The 23328-nt window shown below is 41.9% G+C and overlaps 1 protein-coding gene across 1 annotated transcript in view; it reads right to left on the reverse strand.

Annotated features, from left to right (window-relative positions):
* Window positions 1-22647, reverse strand: part of CAPN6 (calpain 6) — an 87635-nt gene extending 64988 nt beyond the window's left edge. The window contains exons 1-2 of the mRNA XM_077285163.1: window positions 22392-22647; window positions 5617-5791 (exon numbers count right to left, since the gene is read on the reverse strand). Of these exons, the coding sequence (XP_077141278.1) occupies window positions 5617-5781 (165 nt within the window). The 5' untranslated portion in view covers window positions 5782-5791; window positions 22392-22647. The remainder of the gene's footprint in view (window positions 1-5616; window positions 5792-22391) is intronic.
* Between the last annotated feature and the right edge of the window lie 681 nt (window positions 22648-23328).

Below are 23328 nucleotides of genomic sequence, written 5' to 3' on the forward strand. Positions count from 1 at the left end.
TGTTAAAATTGTTTTAATGTTAGTGTAGCTCCTAAGGTAGAGGCTGGGGGGGGCCCACAAGAGTGTGGGGGCCCTGGGCAATTGCCCAGTTTGCCTTCCCCAACATAACACCCTGGCAGAGCTAACAGCCACCAGTAATCTCACAAGTAAATCATTGGCAAGTAATGAGGATTGTTTTGTTGACTTTGCCAGGAGACACTTCATCTCTCAGCACAGTCTCAGCCTAGAGAAGGCTGCTAGATTGAAAGTCTTAAATGAATCGTATTTCTGCAGCTGGTACATACTGTTTTTCCTTATCTATAAATGCTTTTGTTAAATCAAATCTCCCCGTGACTGACGATATCTTTTTGGATAATCCAAGATGTCATTATAGACACAACGTTGTGGGAAAGTGTTTGGTGTGAGAACAATAGGGCTTTTCTGGTTTATATTTTAGTTGTAAATGTTAGTGTTTTTTTTCTCCAGCTGACTTTTTGATTCATAGTTGGAAATGAAATGTTCTTGTATTTAGAAGCTAAAGTGCCCTAGAGTATAATCTTGCAAACACAGATTCCAAACCATTTATTGAATAAAATGGGAAGGGAGCATCATTTGTCTGTTAAAGAACATCTTTATATATTTTGGGTAAGACTGGCCATACTGTGGAATTGCTGCCAAAATCAAACTGAAATGTGTAATTTCTAGATTAATTCTCATAGGGTATAATCTATAAATGTTTTTATTTACATAATCAAATTTTGTTCAGATCCTAAACAATTAAGCACAAGTAAAACAAAAGCTGGACAGACTCTGAATATTGCCGATGGCAATTTTGACTCCGCCATGAACTTGGTTTGACAGAAGGTTAATCTGTCAGATTCATTGGGTAGTGGTTTACCTCTTCCAGGAAGGAAATAATTCAGGTTGTTTATATCCAATATCCTTTGTTTTTCTTTCCTCTTATATCTGCCATTAAGTGAACACTGTTGCTTAGTGTCCCAAAGCCAGTAATCGTTTATCTAATTTGCATGGATTATTAGTTCCTGGGGTTATGGGTCCACCATCCGATAATAGCCACCTCTTCCTTTTTGCTGCACTGAGCATGACCACCTTGACATTACCATTGTCACTGTGCAGAAAGTTTAAAGTCCTTAAGATCCTCCTGAGGAACCTGAAAACTGCCAAAATGGATCTGAAAATGGACACCACTGTGAAACTGGCAATGTTAGTAGACACTTTGATGAGACTAGAGTAATACTACTGAACCCTTATGGACATAACCAATTTTGTCTTTATGAATCAGAAGAATTTTTCTTGTTTTTGCCTATTTGGCACTTTACTTCATACCAGTAAGGGAGAGGGAGTCATATAACCATTAATCAGATATTAATGGCATAATCCAATCCCAGTCCCAGAAAACCCCTTTTACCTTTTACTTATAGGTACTGGCAAAATAAGTTCTATTAGAAACACCTTTATGTGCAAAAGACCTAGCAGTTCTGAGAAATGTGCATGAATAAACACAACATAAAATTTGAAGGATTTACATTGGCTGTTGCTTATATCCTCCTTCCCCTGCCCATCTGCCCCTCCCCAAATAAAACACACACACTGGTATCTCTCAGCTCAGAAGCATGAAGACTTACTCAGCTGTTAAAATACCAAGGCAATGGAGAGCTGGGGTTTTGCATAACTTACTCTCCCACTCTTTATAGGTTGCAGGTTTTATACCTGAGATATAATTTTTTTTTAAATATATGTATTTGAGAAAGTTTTATTTCTCGTCTTCTTTATCCCACAAGGAGATAGTCTCATTCTGTGTGGATAAATAATAATTAATATGATGGAACTATATAAGCAACAACAAGTACAAATTGGGATGGTTGTGTTATGGGTGAAGAAATATATTTTCTACCATACTTCAAGATGTTTCCTAAAGAACAATTTTATATTATATTTATGAGGGGCAAACACCCTTAAACGTGTCTTTAAGTGAAGTGTCTGGTTTGGATTTTTATTATAAGTCCTGTGACAAGGCTCGTTAAAGGGTCGATACTGACCTTTAAAATTGCTACCCTCAATAGTTGGCACTAGAGTTCAAGTCCTCTTCCTCCCTGAAGACGATATTTACAGAAAAACATGCTAAGACATGGAAGCTTGCAGATGCTCGTTGGATGACAGGGGAAGGGAACTAATTTTAAACACAATAATTACAGCAGCCTGTGTTTCTAATATTGATATATATTGTCTCAAAAGGTTGTGAGAAACCTAAAGCTTACAAAAATCAGGAGCCTCAAAAGCCGTCAAGGGGATTCTAGGAATTACATTAGTATCTTCTATTGACGATTATTTTACCAGATGGCAGAAACTTCCCTACCACAAACATTTCCTTGCCTTGTAAGTATGTTAAAATTGTCAAATCGTCTACATATTTTTTTTTTTCTTTATGAAAGATCTTAAAGTATGTTTGAAAATATCTTTCTCCATCCAAAACATGACCATTCTGATTTAATATTATTCTTCTAAAGTTCCATCATACTATTATTTCTCCACGCAAAAACAAAACCTATTGATGATCGTGTGACTCCCTGCCTCCCTACTGGTATGAAGTAAAGAAATGTTTTGAACGTGTAAAACCAAAAATTCTCATTCTTATAGAAGCACTCCCATCAAAGTTTTCATCCTCTTAATATTGCAGTTAGCAAATTAAATGACATTGTGTACTTACAATTGCTCATTTTGCCTATCTACCCAGTTATTCTCTTTTCTCTGCTATACATAGAAACAGGAAGTCTCTTATCCCTGCAGTTATCATTCCCCTCTTCACCTCCTGACCCAACTGAACCTCCTTCCCCTGCCAGTGACTTTTGTAGTGACTTATGACTCAGGCAGGGAAAATTGACTTCCTGTTTCCACATAGAGCTTAGAAGAATTCAGCTAGTCAGTTTTTAATCACGTGATGTCATAGACCTAATGGAAAAGAGAAGAATTAACTGGGTAGAAAGGCAAAATGAGCAATTGTAAGTACAGAGTGCCATATAATATGATGATTTCAATACATTAATAGGATAAACATTTTGATGGAAGTGCTTTTTTAAAGACAAAATTGATTATGCACATAAGAGTTTAATAGTATTAGTCTCATCAAAGTGTCTACATGGTCAGTGGTGTCCATAGTATTTTCTGGAGTGCTTATAGTGTGCTCATATGATCAATCATATAGTGGTATCCATACTGATAGTATTATGATTATTCCTGTAGTCTTCATGGAATCACTTTCACTCCAGGTTTCACTCAACATTCTCAGAACTATTTATGCAAATTGCCTCTTCTGAGAAAAAGAGGACTTAACTCTATAGCGCCACCTGTTGGAAGTAGCGATCCTACAAGTCACAATCAACCCTCTAACGAGTTGTGCAATATGACTTAGGATAAAAGCCAAATCAGTATCTCAATTCGCAGACACGGTGTTTCGGGCTGTTGGCCCTCGTCAGTGCGACGCATGAGAACTGATTTGGCTAGGTGAGAGGCTCTGGACTGGGGTCTAAGGGGTATCGTTTCTCCTTATGGAGAGTGACATACCATCTCTGGCTTGTCAAGGTAAGGAGGCTTATTTGCCGTACAATGCTCCTCTGGGAAATTAAATATGCAAATTGCCTCTTCTGAGAAAAAGAGGACTTAACTATTTGGCATTTGCAGGTTTCAGGTTCCCCCGGAGGATCTTAAGGACTTTAAACTTTCTCCACAGCGACAATGGTAATGTCAAGGTGGTCATGCTCAGTGCAGCAAAGAGATAAAGTTGGCTGTTATGGTGGACTTTATCACTGGGAAGTAAAGGTGATTTGTGGGCTTTAATCAAGCGGTACATGCATTATTTTTCTGGGAAATTTCTGGCCTATGTTTGGGAGATGTAGATCTTGTTGGCACAATATGGCATGATGTGGACAATATACAATATGAGAGCACTGGGTAGTAATATGGTTTCATACCATAATTCTCTGTTGGTAGCAATTGGATCAGTCTGAGCAAATATGGATTTCTTTGGGTGCTGTTAGCTTTTAAGTCTAGACTCCAATCTTGTTTAAGCAGGGTTTCCATCTTATGTATTTTGAAAATATAGTGTGTTTTTCCATTTGCTTGTATCACACATCTTTGTAATTATTATAATGTGTGATCCTAATATTAGAAGGTTGACGCACTCATTATACTTTGGTGTGCCCCTAGCTAAACCAAGATGAGGTATAATGTCCTGTTTGCATTGGCAAATTTGTACATATTTAACCCCTTTCTGACCTCGGACGGGATAGTACGACCGAGGTCAAAAGCCCCGCTTTGATGCGGGCTCCGGCGGTGAGCCCGCATCAAAGCCGGGACATGTCAGCTGTTTTGAACAGCTGACATGTGCCCGTAATAGGCGCGGGCAGAATCGCGATCTGCCCGCGCCTATTAACTAGTTAAATGCCGCTGTCAAACGCAGACAGCGGCATTTAACTACCGTTCCCGGCCGGGCGGCCGGAAATGATCGCATCGCCGACCCCCGTCACATGATCCGGAGGTCGGCGATGCTTCAGAATAGTAACCATAGAGGTCCTTCAGACCTCTATGGTTACTGATCCTGGCTAGCCGTGAGCGCCACCCTGTGGTCGATGCTCATAGCACACCTGCAATACTGCTACATAGCAGCGAACATCAGATCGCTGCTATGTAGCAGAGGCGATCGTGTTGTGCCAGCTTCTACCCTCCTATGGAGGCTATAGAAGCATGGCAAAAGTAAAAAAAAAAGTAAAAAAAAATGTGAAAAAAATAAAAAAAATATAAAAATTTAAATCACCCCCCTTTCGCCCCAATCAAAATAAATCAATAAAAAAAAAATCAAACCTACACATATTTGGTATCGCCGCGTTCAGAATCGCCCGATCTATCAATTAAAAAAAAGCATTAACCTGATCGCTAAACGGTGTAGCGAGAAAAAAATTTGAAACGCCAGAATTACGTTTTTTGGGTCGCCGCGACATTGCATTAAAATGCAATAACGGGCGATCAAAAGAACGTATCTGCACTGAAATGGTATAATTAAAAACGCCAGCTCGGCACGCAAAAAATAAGCCCTCAACTGACCCCAGATCATGAAAAATGGAGACGCTCCGAGTATTGGAAAATGGCGCAATTTTTTTTTTTTTAGCAAAGTTTGGAATTTTTTTTCACCACTTAGATAAAAAATAACCTAGACATGTTAGGTGTCTGTGAACTCGTCCTGACCTGGAGAATCATAATAGCAGGTCAGTATTAGCATTTAGTGAACCTAGCAAAAAAGCCAAACAAAAAACAAGTGTGGGACAGCAATTTTTTTGCAATTTCACTGCACTTGGAATTTTTTTCCCGTTTTCTAGTACACGACATGGTAAAACCAATGATGTTGTTCAAAAGTACAACTCGTCCCGCAAAAAATAAGCCCTCACATGGCCAAATTGACGGAAAAATAAAAAAGTTATGGCTCTGGGAAGGAGGGGAGCGAACACGAAAAAACTGAAAATCTCAAGGTCATGAAGGGGTTAATCTGTAATGGAAGGTTGGATTATGTTTAATTCAGATTACTTCCTATAAATGTTACGATGTATACAGTATAAAGTCACTTACCCCTGGGCGTTTCCACTCTATTTTATGTGGTTGTGCTTTGCTGTAGAATAGGGATTCATTTGCTGCTGGGAACTCTGGATCTTCAAACAATCTTCCAGCTTTTTTGCATTCATTCTTCAGCTGCAAGTAATCTTGATTTTTCAGGTGTCTGACTGGTGATGTCATATTCTATGCACTAAAATTTAAAAATTGTAAAAATTGCCTTTTATTGTTTGTATAATGATCCTTGAACTGTTTTTTTGCCTTCCTCTGGATCAACATGTTAGGTCAAGTTAGGGTAGGAGTTGAACTAGATAGACTTAAAGTCTTCCTTCAACCTTAAAAACTACTGTATGTTACTATGTTAGTATCGTAATTAGGGAGATTCTGTACTCCCATTCATTGCATCTGCCATGAAGCATACTCACCTTTTTGCATCGTTAATACACGCACTATATGAGTACTCCCAGATTTTAAACTTGTACAGTGACATGCAAAAGTTTAGCCACCCCTGGTCGAAATTACTGGTATTGTGAACAGTTAAGCAATTTTAAGATGAAATAATCTCTAAAAGACCTAACGTTAAAGATGACACATTTACACATTTCCTTTGTATTTTAGGATATACAGTATATATTCATCTTTTACATTTTAAAAATTACAAAAAGGAAAGTGAGTCGATGCAAAAATGTTTGCACCCCTGGAGATTTGTGTGTTGAGATAACTTTGATCAAGCTTTCAAACCTTAATTAGCCTGTTAGCATTATGGCTTGTTCCCTATCATTGTTAGGAAAGGCCAGGTGATGCAAATTTCCCAGCTTTATAAAAACTCTGCCTCCTCTAACTATGTGCCAAAAACCAGGAGCCATGGGTACTTTTAACTTTTACCTGCCTAGCACTCTGAAAATTAAAATGGTGGAGGCACACAAAGCAGGACAAGGTCATAAGAAGATAGCAAAGTGTATTCAAGTTGCCCTTTCTTCGGTTCGAAATGTAATTAAGATATGGCAGGAACAGTGGAGGTCAAGATAAGGTCTGTAAGACCACTAAAAATTTTAGCAAGAGCTGCTCGTAGGATTGCTAGAGAGGCAAATCAGGATCTCTGCTTGAATTCAAAATACCTTCAGAAACATTTAGCAGACTCTGGAGTTGTGGTACATTGTTATCCTGTTCAGAGACACCTGCACAAATATGGCGTTCAAGGAAGAGTCATCAGAAGAAAACATCTCCTGCATACTCACCATAAAATTTTACGTCAGAAGTATGCAAAAGAACATCTAAACAGAACTGATGCATCTTGAAAACAAGTTCTGTGGACCGATAAGTTTAAAATAGAACTCTTTGGCCACAATGATCAAAGGTGTGGGTGGAGAAAAAAGGGCACATAATTTCTGGAAAAGAACATCTCACACACCATTAAGCATAGGGGTGGATCAAACATGCTTTGAGCTTGTGTTGCAGCCTATGGCCCGGGAACATGTCACGAGTAGAGGGAAGAAAGGATTCAGTGAAATTTCAACATTATTTTGATGCAAACATAACACCATCTGTAAAAAAAAAAAAAAGCTGAATTTGAAAAGAGAATGGCTTCTACAAATGGATAATGATCTTAAACACAAGTCAACTTCCACAATAGACTACCTCAAAATGCACAAGCTGAAGGTTTTACAGTGATCCTCACAGTCTCCTGATCTGAACACCATTAAAAATGTGTAGCGAGACCTCAAAATAGCAGTGCATGCAAGATGACCCAGGAATCTCACATAACTGGAAGAATTTTCCAAGGAAGAATGGATGAAAATCCCTCAAACAAGAATTTAAAGCATTTTGGCTGGCTACAAAGAGCATTTGCAAGCTGTGATACTTGCAAAAGGTTGTGTTACTAGGTAATAAATAATATAATTTTTTGTGCCTAAAATACAAAGGAAATGTGTCATCTTTAACTTATAACAGTCATTTTGACCAGGGGTGTCCAAACTTTTTTCTGAATTCCTAAAACTTGCCTCTGGTCAGTCTCACAATAAACAAACTCCATTATGCCACTTTCTATCAAATCACTCAGGTGATGATGTTTAACGTCAATATGTTTGGTTCTCGCATTGATCTTCTCACTGCATGCAGAGTAAATGCATCCTTGGTTGTCTTCACAAATCACCGTCGGTTGAGTTAATGGCTTACAATGATTGCCTAACAATTGGTTTAACCAAATTACCTCTTTACATGTATGGGTTGCAGACACATACTCTGCTTCTGTAGATGACAAGGCTACAGACACCTGTTTTCTGCTAGACAAAGAAATTGAACTTTCTCCAAGTGTAAGCAAATAACCACTTGTCGATTTACGATCACTTAAGTCACCACATAGACTGTGAGTTTTAGCTCTCTTGTAGCTATCCTTAAATTTATGTCTCTTTCAGAAAATCTTTTTGGCCCTTTTTCCACCTATCTGCAGAGAATTTCAAATGTTGCTACTGCGCAGGCTTGGCGGCGCCATTTTGGAGGAGGAAATGTTGTTTTCTTCTCTAGCAAGATGACTCCGCCAGTGCATGCACAGTAGCAGCTATCGGATCACCTCTATATACATCGTTAGCTGCTACTGCAGAGGCACGGCGGGTGCCATTTTCAAATGGATTTTTTTTAAATATCAGGATAACCTCAACCATAATAATTATCTGCATATTACACATGATTATGCTGCTGAGCAGGTGGCACAGATTGCACCTGCCTTCAGAAGTTTTTTTTACTATGTATATATAATACTCATTATGTTAACTAGGGGGCAATAAAGGACCTCCGTGCGCTGCGGGCGCAACCCCCATTTCCTTCCTGGATTTCCCTGGCACCTGCGCTGTAAACTCCCATCATGTGATGGGAGTCGAAGGGCAGCGCAAGCTGCGCATGCCAGAAAAATAACTTACAGCACCGGGGACGTTCAGGAAGGAAATGGAGGCGGTGCACGGAGGCCCTGAGTGATCGCTGGGAGGCGTTTGTGTCAGGGGGGAAAAGACATGCCCCCCTGACAAACTACAGGTATGAGGGGCAAATTCTAAAACCGATTATTTCAGCGTTGACACAAGGTGGCTCTTTTATTTAAAAACGCCTGGGGGATGACAGGTTCCCTTTAAATAAAGCTTATTGCCAAGATTTATCCTTTCATGCACTTTCTGCAGCTATTCCCACATTTCTTTTGCAGTTTTACATACATGAACAATCTTATCATCTATTTGGAGGGAGATTGTGAGATTCTGAGTGCTTTGTGCTTTTGGTCTTTCTCTACCGATTCTACTGTTAGTGGGTCATGTCTAGACTCCTGTGTGTATTTCCGCATACCTTCTCTTATCAGAAGCATCTTTACCTTGAATTTCCAGGATTGGTAGTAAAATATAAAAAGTAAAATGTGCTACACCTACACACACCCGCAATGAGTGAGCAGGAACTTCATGTTCTTTTTTTGTTTTGTTTATTAAACAGTGCTTTATTGGCAATATAGCACTATTGCACTATTAAACAGTAGTTGATGCAATATATACAATAATAAGCATTATTCCAACAATCTTGGGTGGAGCCGAGATGAGCATGATAGATCTCTGCTCCATTCATTATCTATTAATTTGCCAGAAATAGCCATAGCCATAGCCATGAATAGAATAGAGAAAGAACATGCGTACATTTGCTTCATTCAACATGTATAACTAGTTGCGTTGGCACAGGCTGAACAGGTGGAGGTATCAGAACTGTACCAGATACTATCGCCTTTTCCACTAAGGTCTTTAGAAGTTATGGAGACAGCCAATCCTGCAACTCTTTTAGACTTCAGAAGAGAGTAAGACCTTTTTGCCAACTGTAGCAATGCCAGGTAGGCGAGAGATAAATCATAGCTCTGCAGGTTCTGTTTAGCTGCACCTGACTAGCTCTACATATAAACAGGCTAGGTGTTCATGTAAGTCAGTCTGCTGGGAAGGCTGAGCAGACTAGATGTGTCTTGAAGTTGAAGAGAGAAACAAGCGAGAATCTCTTTAAGAAGAGTCTGTATAGGCCGTGGGTACCAAACTGCAAGTATCAGTAGTTGCTATGGACAATAGCAGTTTTGTTTGACTGAACTTGGGCTAGCTCAGCGGTGTCTAAAGTAATCCGGGTCTATACTGTATAGTTAGCGCCTGGGCAAGGCTAAGAATTTATGATGATGATTTTGTTTTGGTGCTGTGCAACTTGTGGAAATTAATAAAAACTGGATGTGTTTGGACCAAAACTGCACTGCCTGTGTGAATGCTACCCAAGGCCTAATGCCTACCTGAGCGAGAAGAATTGACATCAGAATAAGTATGTAGTGAGGCTTTTTAGGTCCTAAAGGTAGTATAGTCTCCAGGGTAAGTGGCACGTGTTCTTTACCTACATTCTTGCTCTAATGGCATGTTACTAAATATCAGTATTTTAAAATCTGGTAACCTTAAAGCAAATCTGTTATCGGGTTTTTGCTGTGCAACCTGAGAGCAGATTGATGTAGGGACAGTGACCCTTATTCCAGCGATGTGTCACCTACTGGACTGCTTGTTGTAGTTTCAATAAATCAGCAGGAGATTATCATGACAGGACAGACTTGTGCCATGAAGTCCTCCTGCTCTGTATAACCCCACCCCCATCAGTGACTAGCAGTTTTCTGCCAATGTTCAGTGTACACTGAAAGCTGCCAATCGGATGTGGGTGGGGTTATACAGAGCTAAGCATTCAGAGCACTGGGGCATCTGCGTTCCCATGCAACTTCCCTGGCCTGTGCTCGACATGGAATGTGAAGTCCTGAAGCCCCAAAAACCACCTAGTTACCCATGCATTCTTCCCTTTCTTTTCCCTCAGCCATCTCAGGGGTGCATGATCAGATATTAGCCTGAACCTTCTGCCTAACAGGTAATATCTTAGGGTGTCGATTGCCCACTTGAAGGCCAAGCACTCTTTCACCATGATGGCATAGTTCTCACAGGAGGAGAGTTTCCTACTCAGGTATAGAACTGAGTGTTCATTGCCATCTATTACCTGGGACAGCACAGCTCCTAAACTGACTTCGGAGGCGTCCATCTGGAGCACAAACTCCTTTGCGAAGTCTGGTGCGACCAAGACTGGCTGTCGGCACAGGTTGAGCATCCATTCCTGGAATGCCATCTCCGCTTCAGAGGACCATTTGACTAGGGTTGAGCGAAACAGGTCGGCCATTTTCAGAAGTCGCCGACTTTTGGCAAAGTCGGGTTTCATGAAACCCGACCCGACCCCTGTGTGGGGTCGGCCATGAGGTCGGCGATCTTCTGAATCTGGTATCGGAAGTTCGATACCGAGTTCCGATATGTTTGCGATATCGGAAATCGGTATCGGAGTCCATATTTAAGTGTAAAATATAGAATCAAAATAAAAAATATTGATATACTCACCCTCGGACGCGCCCTGGTACTAACTGGCAGCCTTCCTTCCTAAGAATGAGCGCGTGAATGACCTGCGGTGACGTCGCGGCTTGTGATTGGTCGCCTGAGCGGTCACATGGGCGGCCGCGACCAATCACAAGCCGTGACGTCATCTAAGGCCCTTCACGCGCTCATTCTTAGGAAGGAAGACTGCCAGAAAGAAGCCGAGGGTGAGTATATTCCTATTAGGTATATACTCACCCTCGGACGTGCCCTGCTTCTTTCCGGCAGCCTTCCTTCTTAAGAATGAGCGCGTGAAGGGCCTTAGATGACGTCACGGCTTGTGATTGGTTGCGGCCGCCCATGAGACCGCTCACGCGACCAATCACAAGCCGTGACGTCATCTAAGGCCCTTCACGTGCTCATTCTTAAGAAGGAAGGCTGCCGGAAAGAAGCAGGGCATGTCCGAGGGTGAGTATATACCTAATAGGAATATACTCACCCTCGGCTTCTTTCCGGCAGCCTTCCTTCCTAAGAATGAGCGCGTGAAGGGCCTTAGATGACGTCACGGCTTGTGATTGGTCGCGGCCGCCCATGTGACCGCTCATGCGACCAATCACAAGCCATGACGTCACCGCAGGTCATTCACGCGCTCATTCTTAGGAAGGAAGGCTGCCAGTTAGTACCAGGGCGCGTCCGAGGGTGAGTATATCAATATTTTTTATTTTGATTCTTTATTTTACACTTAAATATGGATCCCAGGGCCTGAAGGAGAGTTTCCTCTCCTTCAGACCCTGGGAACCATAGTATCCCATTGCACTGCATTGGGTTTCGTGTTTCGGCCGACCCCGACCCCGACTTTTTTATAGGATCGGCCGATTTCACTCGACCCGACTTTTGAGAAAGTCGGGTTTCGTGAAACCCGACCCGATCCTATAAAAATAAAAGTCGCTCAACCCTACATTTGTCCATTGTTGACTTTGTGCCCTTGAGATGATCAGTCAAGGGGGCAGCTATCATGGCGAAGTTCAGGATAAATCACCGATAATATCGCACAATTCCCAGAAAATCCCTAACCTGCTTTTTGGAGACCGGCTGTGGCCATTTTTGGATTGCATCCACTCTGTCTATATGCGGCTTTATTTTGCCCCTTCCAACGATGAAGCCCAAGTACTTTGCCTCCTATTTCTGGAGGGTGCACCTCTTTGGGTTTATGGTAAACCCCGCTTTACTTAGTGCACCAAGTACTGCCTGGACCTTCTGCAGGTGACTTCCCCAATCCGGGCTGAAGATCACAGTGTTGTCCACGTAAGCAGCTGCATACTTCTTGTGTGGGACTAGTATCTCCCTCTGGAAGGTAGCTGGGGCTCCTTGTAGTCCGATATAGTCCTGGTATATTGAAAGCACCCGTCAGGTGTAGAGAAGGCTATCTTCTCCTTGGCACTTGGAGACAGGAGAATTTGCCAGTACCCTTTTGTTAGGTCCAGGGTGGTGATGTACCTGGCTGACTCTAGCCTCTCAATAAGCTCATCGACCTGGGGCATCGGATATACGTGGAACTTGGACACCTCACTGAGCTTCCTGTAATCGTTACAGAAGCACCACTTTCCATTTGGCTTCAGCACCAGGACAATAGGGCTGGACCAGCCACTGTTTAACTCCTTGATGACATCCAGGCTAAGCATTCTCTTCACCTCCTGGGAGTTCACCTTGTGGCAAGCTTCAGGAATCTGATATGGCCTTTGGTTCACCCTCATATGTGGTTCAGTTAGGATCTCGTGCTCCTCCACCTGCGTACATCCTAGTAACTCAGAAAACAGGTCTCGGTTCCGCTGAAGGAACTCACGGCACTGTTGTTTCTGGGCTTGCGACAGTGTCTCTGCCACTGTGACATCCTTGACCTTGACTTCAGGATGGGCCCTAGGCATGGTGCTTCTAACGGATCCCTGTTTCGCCACGGTTTCAGCAGGTTAGAGTGGTACACTTGGTATGGCTTCATTCTCCCTGGTTGGTGGACCTTATAGTTGACATCACTCAACTTCTCGACCACCTCGTATGGCCCTTACCACTTGGCCAGAAATTTGCTTTCCATGGTGGGGATCGACACGAGCACCCAGTCCACTGGGCTACACTGTCTCAGCCTCGTGGCCTGGTTTCAAGGGTCTACCTGGGCTTCTTGTGCTTGGAGGAAACTCTCGTTCATAACCTTGTGACTCGGTCCTGCATTGGGTCACATGCTTGATGATGCTCCGGTGGGGTGTAACTTCTGCTTCCCACGTCTGCTTCACAACATCCAGAAGTCCCGGGGGGTGCCGTCCGTATAACAACTCGAACGATGAGAACCCTGTAGGGTCCTATGGGACTTACTTGATGGAGAACAGTAGGTATGGTAGGCGGCAATCCCAATCTTGGCCATCCTTCTCCATGACCTTCTTCAGCATGAACTTCAAGGTCTTACTGAACCTCTCCACCAGGCTGTCTGTCTGCGGACGGCACACCAACATCCTAAATTGGGTAATCTGGAGGGCCTTGCACAACTCCCTCATTACCTTGGACATAAACGGTGTCCCCTGGTCCATCAGGATCTCCTTCGACAGGCCCGTCCGGGAGAAAATGCGGACTAGCTCTCGTGCTATACTCTGGGCGGAGGAGTTTCTCAGTGGTACCACTTCCGGGTACTGCGTAGCGTAGTCCATTACCACCAGGATGTATTGATGACCCCTGGCGGACTTAACTAAGGGCCTGACCAGGTCCATGGCAATCCGATCAAACAGGATCTCAATTATGGGTAATGGAACTAGTGGACTGCAGAAGTGTGATACAAGGGCAGTTAGCTGACAAGTAGGGCAGGATTGGCAGAAATTAACAATGTCCCTTTTACCACCCAGGCCAGTAAAACCTCTGAAGGATTCGTTCTTGGGTCTTTACTACAACTAGGTGGCCCCCAAGACATGAGCATGGGCCAGATCTTATACCCTAGGTCTATAGGGTCCCAGGACTAACAGCTGCTCTAATACTTCCCCTCCCTGTTTAGTGACCCGATATAGCAACTCACCATTGACCGCAAAGTACGTTAACCTGGTGTCGGCCCCCAGCTCTTGGGCAACCCCATTTGTCACAGTCACATTTCCCAGTACATGTCTCAAGGTCAAGTCCTGCATTTGGGCAGTCACAAAACTCCCACCAGAAACCCCCAGTTCAGGAATTTCAGTCTCATTGGTCACCATCTCGTCCTCGTCACCATGCAGAACACACAAGGGGAACTCTTCCATCTCTGACACTGACGGGGTTTCAACAGGGTTGGGCTGGCTCCTGTCTGCTTCCTTTGATATCTTTGCCTTCCACATAGGTCCCAGGAAAGGCTGAAGTCCCTCCCGATTATCACAGGGTGCAGCAAACCTTCGACCACCCTGACCTCATGAGGCTCCGTAACCCAGCTTGTTTTAACCGACACTCTGGCAAGGGGATAGTCTTTGGGGTCCACGTAGATACAATGTACACCCATGTGTTATCCCGGGATCAACTGATAGGAAAGTGTGGCCCTTATCAGGGTCACCAAACTCCCTGGGTCAGAGTCCAGTCACCATTACCCCACTTATGGACAAGGGACATAACTGCAGCCCCTCACCGGGCTGATAGTCCACACTGCAGGTGTGGGTAGGCATAGTAGGAGCATCACCTCCCTAGGCTACAGTCCATCTCTTCAGAGGACAAGTGACAACGGGTGGCTATATGTCCAGGACCACGATATCTCCAGCAAAGCAAATCTTTACCTGTGGCCTTTGAAAACCCCTCAGTGACCCCTTTGAATCTAGGACTCCCCCTGTGGTGGCTTTACTACCCCTCTTTTGGGGCTCAGGTTCTCACTGGGTACCCCAGTATGAGGATGCACCACCCCCTGGCTTTTTTTAGGGACTTCTTGAGCTCTTGACCATCTGGAACCGTTCCACGAGGCCCACCAGTTTGTCTGCATTTCGTGGATCTCCCTGGGCAACTCAGGTTTGCACCAGCCTTGGAAGTGAGTGCACAAACCTGTCCATGACAACGCGCTTGACCCTCTAGGTGGGAATGGAGGAGTACGGCTGCAGTCATTTTTTGCACCAGATGCAGTGGGTCATACATTTGGGATCGAGGCGGTTTGTCCCCACAATAGGACCAGTGGTGAACCTTTTGTGCTCTGACTGACATAATCACTCCTGCACGTGCCAAATTTCCATTTTTAGTTTGGCATACTCCTGCGCATCCTGCAGTGCCAAATCATGATAGGCTTTCTGGGGCTCACTAGTCAAATAGGGGGCCAGCACCTCTGCCCACTGCTCTGGTGGTAGCTTCTCACACTCCACCACCCACTTGAATACAGTCAAAAAGACCTCCACATCATCACACTGGGTCATTTTTTTTGCATAGGTCGTCTTACCGTCTTCCAGATGTATGTGTTGTCACCTGGACCTGGGGGAGAGGCTGCCGGCCTTCCACGTACCGCCTCTGCATGCAAGTCAATCTGCTGCTGGTGTTGCTGATGCTGCTGCTGCATTTGTGGTATAAGCAACTTAGGCTAAGTTCACATTAGCGTCTTTGGGAGCAGCATCGTTGACGCAACCCAAAACGCAATACACTACGCAGCGTTTTTTGACGCATGCGGTCAACGCAGAACAACCGAATAAAAATTAAATAAACCACCATAAATTGCAAGAAAAAAAAAGTCACACACATAAAAAAACAAACCAACAACAAACATTGCAAAGAATAAAAAAAAATAGGTAGAGAAATTATATACTTACATCTCTTGAAGGCAGAGCTGTGTCTCGTGTACTCTCTGTTTCCAGACGTGCAGGCAAGTGAAATACAATGCAATCACCCTTTTTTTTTATATTTATGGGGTGGTCTTGTCACTGTCTAGACACTTCATCACTTGTTTTTTACTCAAAAGGCGCATTCGTCGAACAACGCGGGTCAATGCAGGCACCTGCGCCCTATGCGTTGTACATAGACAGTAATGTGGTTTTTTGGTGCATTTACGACGCAAGTGCGTTGCATGCGTTGTTTACCGGAAATTTGGTGCAGGAAAAATGCAACATGTAGCGTCGGCCGCGCCCTGTCTGGTGCGCCCAAATGACGCATGCGTCGTACAACGCTTGACAACGCATAGCGGCGCATGTCCATGCACCCCCCATGTTAAAGATAGGGGCGCATGACGCATGCGTCGGTATCCGTCGACGACGCTGCGCCCAAAGACGCTAATGTGAACGTAGCCTTACTGGTCACCTGTTGCGCCATCTGTTGCTGCTGTAATTGCTGCTGTGCTTGTAGCAGATGTTTGAGCAGGTCCTTCATCTTGCCTGATATGCTGGCTTGTGGCTGCCACACATGTTTGCTGGGAAACTGCCCGGACTTCTAACACCACCTGTGGTAGTTCGGCTCACCCGACTGCACACGGAGGTAGTCAATGGAACTCTGCGCCTTTAAGAGTGCACTTGGTTTATTTAATACAGAATAAACCAAGGTTTTAAGCACAAAAAATAAAACACAACCCCCTGGGCAAAACAACAAAACAGTAGCATATTGTAAAGATATGGGTCCACACGCATTACCCTATCAAGCAAGCAGCCATGGAGATATGTTCCTCATTGTAGGGACATTTCTTCCTCAAGCACATTACATCCCCTGATGAACCCTGGTTTCCATTTCTTGGGCGAAACATGGGATGGGCTTGTTTTACATCTTATAAGATAAGTACACTAACTTATCTATGTTTTGGTCTTCTGTATCTATATTAAGCTATTGATTCTTATGGATTATTTTTGCCTTGCTTATGCCTATATTGTGTAAGGAGACCATTTTTATGTGAACTCACTGCACATTTTTTCTCAGTACATCGTTTGGTATATAGAGTTAAGCCAGTTATCATATTTTTCTATGACCGTTGAATTCACGGCTTAACGTTACAACACTATAACCAACTATTCTGCCATATCCTTTTAGGGTTCACAAGAACAAATACGATCTTACTGATTGTTTACTCCTAGAGCTTATGACCTTGTGATATTATGGTCATGTATCAGATATGGGCTACTAGATTGCACTATAGCACTTTGTTTGGTGATTGTGGTGGTGTTTCATTAATCCCCATAAGAGTCACTAAGAGATAGCCAAAGTTGAGCTCACGTGCCATGTCGAACTTAGGGTGCCAACCTCTGTGACAAGGTAGGGTGAATGAGTGCAAAGATGCTCCCCTTACCCATGATAATCGTTCTTTTCTCTGTTTATCATAATATAAGACTGATATTTGTAGTGACCCTATTGAGTTTTTTGTGAATATATATGAATTTTAACGGTATAATTAAAGTTAAGTTTTTTCTTTTTTAATTATTATCTAGAATATAATATGACACTTTTTGTCAAATGTACAAAAATACGCTCCTCAACATGGTAATTGTAGCACCAAGAAGTAAACATTCAGGAAATCACAGATTCGATAGACTGTGTCGTAACTAGAGTCCTATGGGCCTCGATACTAATTTTGCACTTGGGGACCCACCAGCATGGTAGTCAGATCTATATGCACCTGTAATAATTTTTACCATCCTGGCCCCTTCCTTTAATAATGTTTCCCCATCCTGGCCCAGTCCTGTAATAATGTTCTTCATCCTGGCCCCAATTCTGTATTATTAATGTCCCCAATCCTGGCCCCTTACTGTGATAATTTCCAATGTAATGTCAGTGACATCATGCGTCTCCCACGATGGGCACGCCAACATCAGCTGCAAGCCTGATAGGTCGGAGGCCACTATAACTATTGCGATGCAGGGAGCTGGTGGATCTCTGCATTGCAATACATTTCAGCTGAGCTGACTATACGTCTGAGGAAGCGCATTTGGCAGAAAACAGGGTTGTTCCAGCGAGTCCCCTAACCGTGCAGGCCCTGTTGCAATCTCGCCCTTTATGACCCTGATTGTTACGCCCATGTCGATATACATGTTGAGATCCAAATAATGAAAAAATAGAAATAAAATGATCAAAACACCTGACACAAACACACACAACCCCGACTATCGGATAATCGGCATGCATAGGTGTTTGTCTATCTACACTTTATAACATATATCTGTGTATAATATTTTCTACTTGATGGTTTTATAGTCATCATATACTGTGTGGTTTAAGTCTCTAACTTTCTAACCCTATTTTTGATATATTTGATTTATAAAGTCTATTAGTTGACAAGATTTGGGAAAAGAGATTATGGCCTCAATTCATCAAGACTGGTGATTTTCTACTTATCAGTGGGGCGTGGTGGGGGTTAGATTCTCCTTATTCATTGGGGTGCTCGCCTCCTTATGAACCGGGAACGTCTGATAAGTGGCATTCGCCACCGTGCGCCATGCCAGAAATTTTACTTTAGCCAGGGACTGGAGTGAGATTTCTGGTTTAGGGAACGCCACATCTCATCATAAATTAGACAAGCTGTGGAGTCATGCACCTCGTCGAGCCCCAGTTTCACCACTTTTAGCTGGGAGAAAATGCCAAACTGTTTAGATGGGCCAAAAGCCAAAATAATGTGGCAATTTTTCAAAGCAATGTACACCAGAATTCTAGCAAATGTACTTTGATGAATCAGGATCTATATTTTAACAAATTAACCAATAACGTTATGGTTTTAAATCAATGTAAAAATTGTACCACATTTTTTTTCTTTTCGTAAACATAATTCTTTCAAACCACATATCCCACTATTAAAGAGTTTAATCCTCCTTTGTTCTCACTGGGAAATGGTGATTATTACCTTAAATCTATTTATGCCTATTGTTCGTAAAATTAGAGTTACAACTTGAATTAAAATGTATTCACAACTCAACGCATAACAATAGCGCTGTAACATTTCATAATCATTACAAATAAAACTCGCTTCATTCACAGCTTCACCCAGAGGACTTATTACCCCCATCTTCCTCAAAAAAAAGTCCCACTCTGATAAGCAGAACTGCTCTGTAACTAATCCACATCACAAGGGTCATAATACGCATGAAATTGGACACAGCATCTAACTAGTTGGATTAAAGGTGACAATTTATTTCCCTACGCAGCTTGATTATTATTTCCGCTTTATCTTCTTTTTATCTATAAAGATAAATGCTTGAATTGATAGGATAGAATCTTTATTTTTATTTTTTGAAAAACAAAAATATATAATAAACATGTCAAAAAAATTGGTGCCCGCAGCTGTTAATCAGTTCCATCCCGCTGTCAATCACCGAAGGCGGGATTTAACACATGCCGTCCGGAAGGGCATCATTCATCCCCGTGATCACGTGACCGGATTGTTGTGACAGCACAGCCAGATTGTGATTTCTGCTGATGTTATAGCACAAGAGATTGGATGATTGCAGCTTCAAGTCCCCTAAGAGGACTATTTAATTCAGTAAAATTTAGAAAATAATAAGTTTTTTAAAAAATATGAAAAAAAACCTTTTGCCCCATTAAAAATAAAACAATTAAAAAAAACCCACACATATTTGATATCGCTGCGTTTGTAAAAGTTTGATTTATCAAAATATAGAATAAATTAATCTGATCAGTAAATGGCTTAAAGAGAAAAAATCAAAATGCCACTTAAAATAATAAAATGCAATAAAAAGTGATCAAAACAATGTATCTACCCCAAAATGGTATAAATAAAAACATTAACTGAGGGCATAAAAAATAAGCCCTTACACAGCCCCATATTACAAAACATGAATATGTCACAGGTCTCAGAAACAGGCGACATAAGTGAAACTTGTTTGCTGCGTACTCACACTGACCTGGAGAATCATAATGCCTGGTCAGTTTTACCATATGGTGAACATAGTAAATAAAAACAAAACAACAATTGCAAAATTGCTCTTTTTAAAAAAAATTCAGTTTCCCGTGCATCACATTATAAAATGAATGAACTCATTCAAAAGTACAACTTGTCTTGCAAAAAATAAGCCCTCATATGGCTATGGGGACAGAAAAATAAAAATGTTATGGCTCTTGGAATAAGGGGAGGCAAAAACGGAAAATCGCAAGGTTATGGAGGGGTTAAGGGGAAAGAAAGGCGCCCTGCCGCACTGAAAGTGCAGCTACAGGGAGAATATGAACGATATTCCTCCCGGAAGCCGCCAGCTTTCAGTTATACAGGTGTGCCGGCATGGCTATGGTCACAACTCTGACTACTGAGTGCCACATCCTGCCACACGCAGAAATCCCTGCACTTATACATCTTGGCTGCTGTCAATGAGGTTTTAATGGCTCTCAGGAATGTTCTCCCACTCTGAATGCACTTGGGCAAGTTATCAACATCCACTGCTGGCACATGGTGGCATAGTTTTTATTATCATTTGCATATCATTAACATGTCTGTTCATCTTGTGATTTCCATAATTACATGAGGTTTCTTTCTTGGTTTTGCGATATCAATGTTGAGGAGTATAGATAGTCCTGTGACAAACATAAAATAGTAACATATACAGTAGCACCCAAATCATTCTGCCACACTTTTCTCCATAATGGTGTTATAAAGTGCCTCCCCCCCAATAAAAAGGGTCCTGGACTTGCCAATATATTACATACAACATAGGGGATTACAGACACATGCTTAGGTCTCCCCATATGAACCAAAGCAAAGCGCTGTTAAAGGGATTGTCCAAACTAAGTACAATGTTGACATGAGGCTTAGATTCCCCAAAAATACCAAACTCTGCCATGCTCACCTGCTGTCATCCACGTGGATCCAGCACAGCAAAATGCTGTATGCTACTGACCTGTGTAGCTACTAGCCACTGAATTTAATGAAAAGCAGGATGCCAAGCAGATACTTATTCAGCAGTACAAGCTGAAGTAACAGCCAATCAGTGAGCTGCTCCACACATCCTCTCTTGTGCCACTTGACAGGTCCTTATCAATCTCCTCTCCACCTCCAGCTGCAAAGTCCCTCCTGCTTGCCCCCTTAAGAGGAGCATGGGCGGCCCTTTTGTAGGGACTAGCCCATCTGTCAATTGTCAGATGGCCTTTATGGTCCTAGGAAGGAGTTTAGAAACATAAAAAAATTGAATAACCAATCTGCCCTAAAGGGGCAAATTTCTTCTCCTGATCCCCGAGTGTCAATCAGCTTGGATCAGCCCTCAGAAAATAGATTTTATTAAAACTCTTCACTCATTACAGCAGTTTATGCCTCCTACTTGATATTGAAACATAGATGCCAAAGATTATGAATCAAAAACCAATACATAAGATGCCCCTCGCAACTATATTGCCGTTTTATTTTTTATCTATATGTCAGCAGTAGCAGGTAATCAATGAACTTAATTCTGCTCAATATTGAGCAATAAAATTATTAAGCAGAATTACATTCGGCCTATTGGTTCTGCCCTCCACAACAGGCACAGTTTCTCATGTGGACCCTTGGGAAAATTAAGTGTCCACCCCTGGTATGGATCATTTTATTCAAACCTAGATGAATATGTATATTTGTTTTCCTAATTGGTCAAAGTATATGAAACCCCCTGATATTTCTGTACCTTTTATGTAAGTGGCTCTTTAACACATTCTTTTATTCTGAATAATTGGCTATAATGATACCCTACATTGTGCCGCTTGGATGTTATTGGCGGACCGGTATTATGTGCTATATATACAGCAGCACTAATTTTCAGATGCAAATTTGGTATAAAATATAGTAACAGCTATCATAAAATGCACAATATAGACCATCAATAGACAGCGATCAGCTTGACCTTCTGAAGTGCTCTGACTCAATGGGAAATGTCAATTTGCTGGAGTGTAAGAAATGTGTCTGTTGTAGGAGCAGTCAATCATTCCGGTTGTCATTTTTTTCATGCTGCTTTTACTTTCTGGAGTAAGAAAAATCTCATTGCTTGTTATTATTTAACCTCAATGAACAATGGTTTCCAACAGCGTTATTAAATCAATAAAAAAAATATTTCACTTCCAACAGATTTGTGGATTATGAATCGATATTTCAGATTCACTTATGCTTGCCAAAAATGTGACCGCTACTAGAGACTGTGAAAGAGAATGACAACCCTACCGTGATTCTGACTTTTTCTCACCTTGAAAAAAACAACATTGTAACAATTTACAAATTCTGATAATAATAGTAATAATAATACTATACTTGCAATTAGGATCCGGTTTAATTATATTTTTAAATATATATACAAATATAACAGAGCTAAATGTAACTTTCAGGTAATGCTTTGCTTATGTAGTGTAAACTACAGTTCTAAGTAAAGTAAAACTAATTCACAAGTGACCGTAACAAGTTGTGCACACGACTGTTCAGCTGCGTCTGACAAACGGCACAGACACATCAGGATATTCTGTTTTCATACAATAGGTTCAAAACATGTTCATGATGAATCTTACCTCTGCTCTGCAATGTCCTAAAAGTATGATCTGTGTCCGTCAGCGTGATGAAAAGCAATGCCAAAATTTAATCCAATTTATGCATTCCAGCTGACAAAACTATGAATGGTTGCTATTTGCATTAAAGAGGCAACTGGGGGCTCCTGAGGGCTGTCGAAAGTTTTCAAATGGTATTCTAGCTTTCTTTTATATGGCTGTGAGTCATAGTAGAGGGCTGGATTTCTGATGTGTTGAAGAGGACCTGGGGGGTGTGTGTGTGGATATTTTAAAGTTACGCTCTGGATCTATTATGGGAAGGAGGAGAGTGGAGATTGCCATAGGAGAAAAATGAGTTCTATCTGACCTTCACTGATTAACTGCAGCCAAGTTCACATGTAATGCAACACCATAATACCCATATTGATTTAGTTGCTTAGTGTTAAAAAATTTGTATCGAGGAGTAAAAGGAGATGGACTTTTCTGATTAACAGTACTGCTGCTGGAAAAGTAGTTGTTCCTCGCTGTGGTAGTATTAAATAGTAGCTCTATTACGCATTTCAAGTTCATACCAAACTTATTTTTTAAGTATTCGCTCACAAGAGCGTATAACAAGACAGAGTGCTATCTGATGTATTTTCGAATAGTACTCGGCCCAATGTTCTACTATGGTTCAGTGCAGATCTGCTATTTTTTTTTCTCATGCCGATTCAACATGAAAAAATATATATCAGCATACTCCGGAATTCAGATCATGCGCACCCATACAAATCTATGGGTGCGTGTGAAATATCGGAATGCACTCAGATGTCATGTGGACTCAGACAATAGAGAAGATGGAGAAATTAAGTTCTCCATCTTCTCTATTGTCTGCACATCGGATTGCAGTAAAATGACAGTAGGCTGAGACTCTGACAAAATTTGATCAGAGTGTCATTAGTATCATCGTTCTGATTCTCTT

Source organism: Ranitomeya variabilis, chromosome 2, assembly GCF_051348905.1.
Source record: "Ranitomeya variabilis isolate aRanVar5 chromosome 2, aRanVar5.hap1, whole genome shotgun sequence".
In the NCBI taxonomy this organism is placed as follows: Eukaryota; Metazoa; Chordata; class Amphibia; order Anura; family Dendrobatidae; genus Ranitomeya; species Ranitomeya variabilis.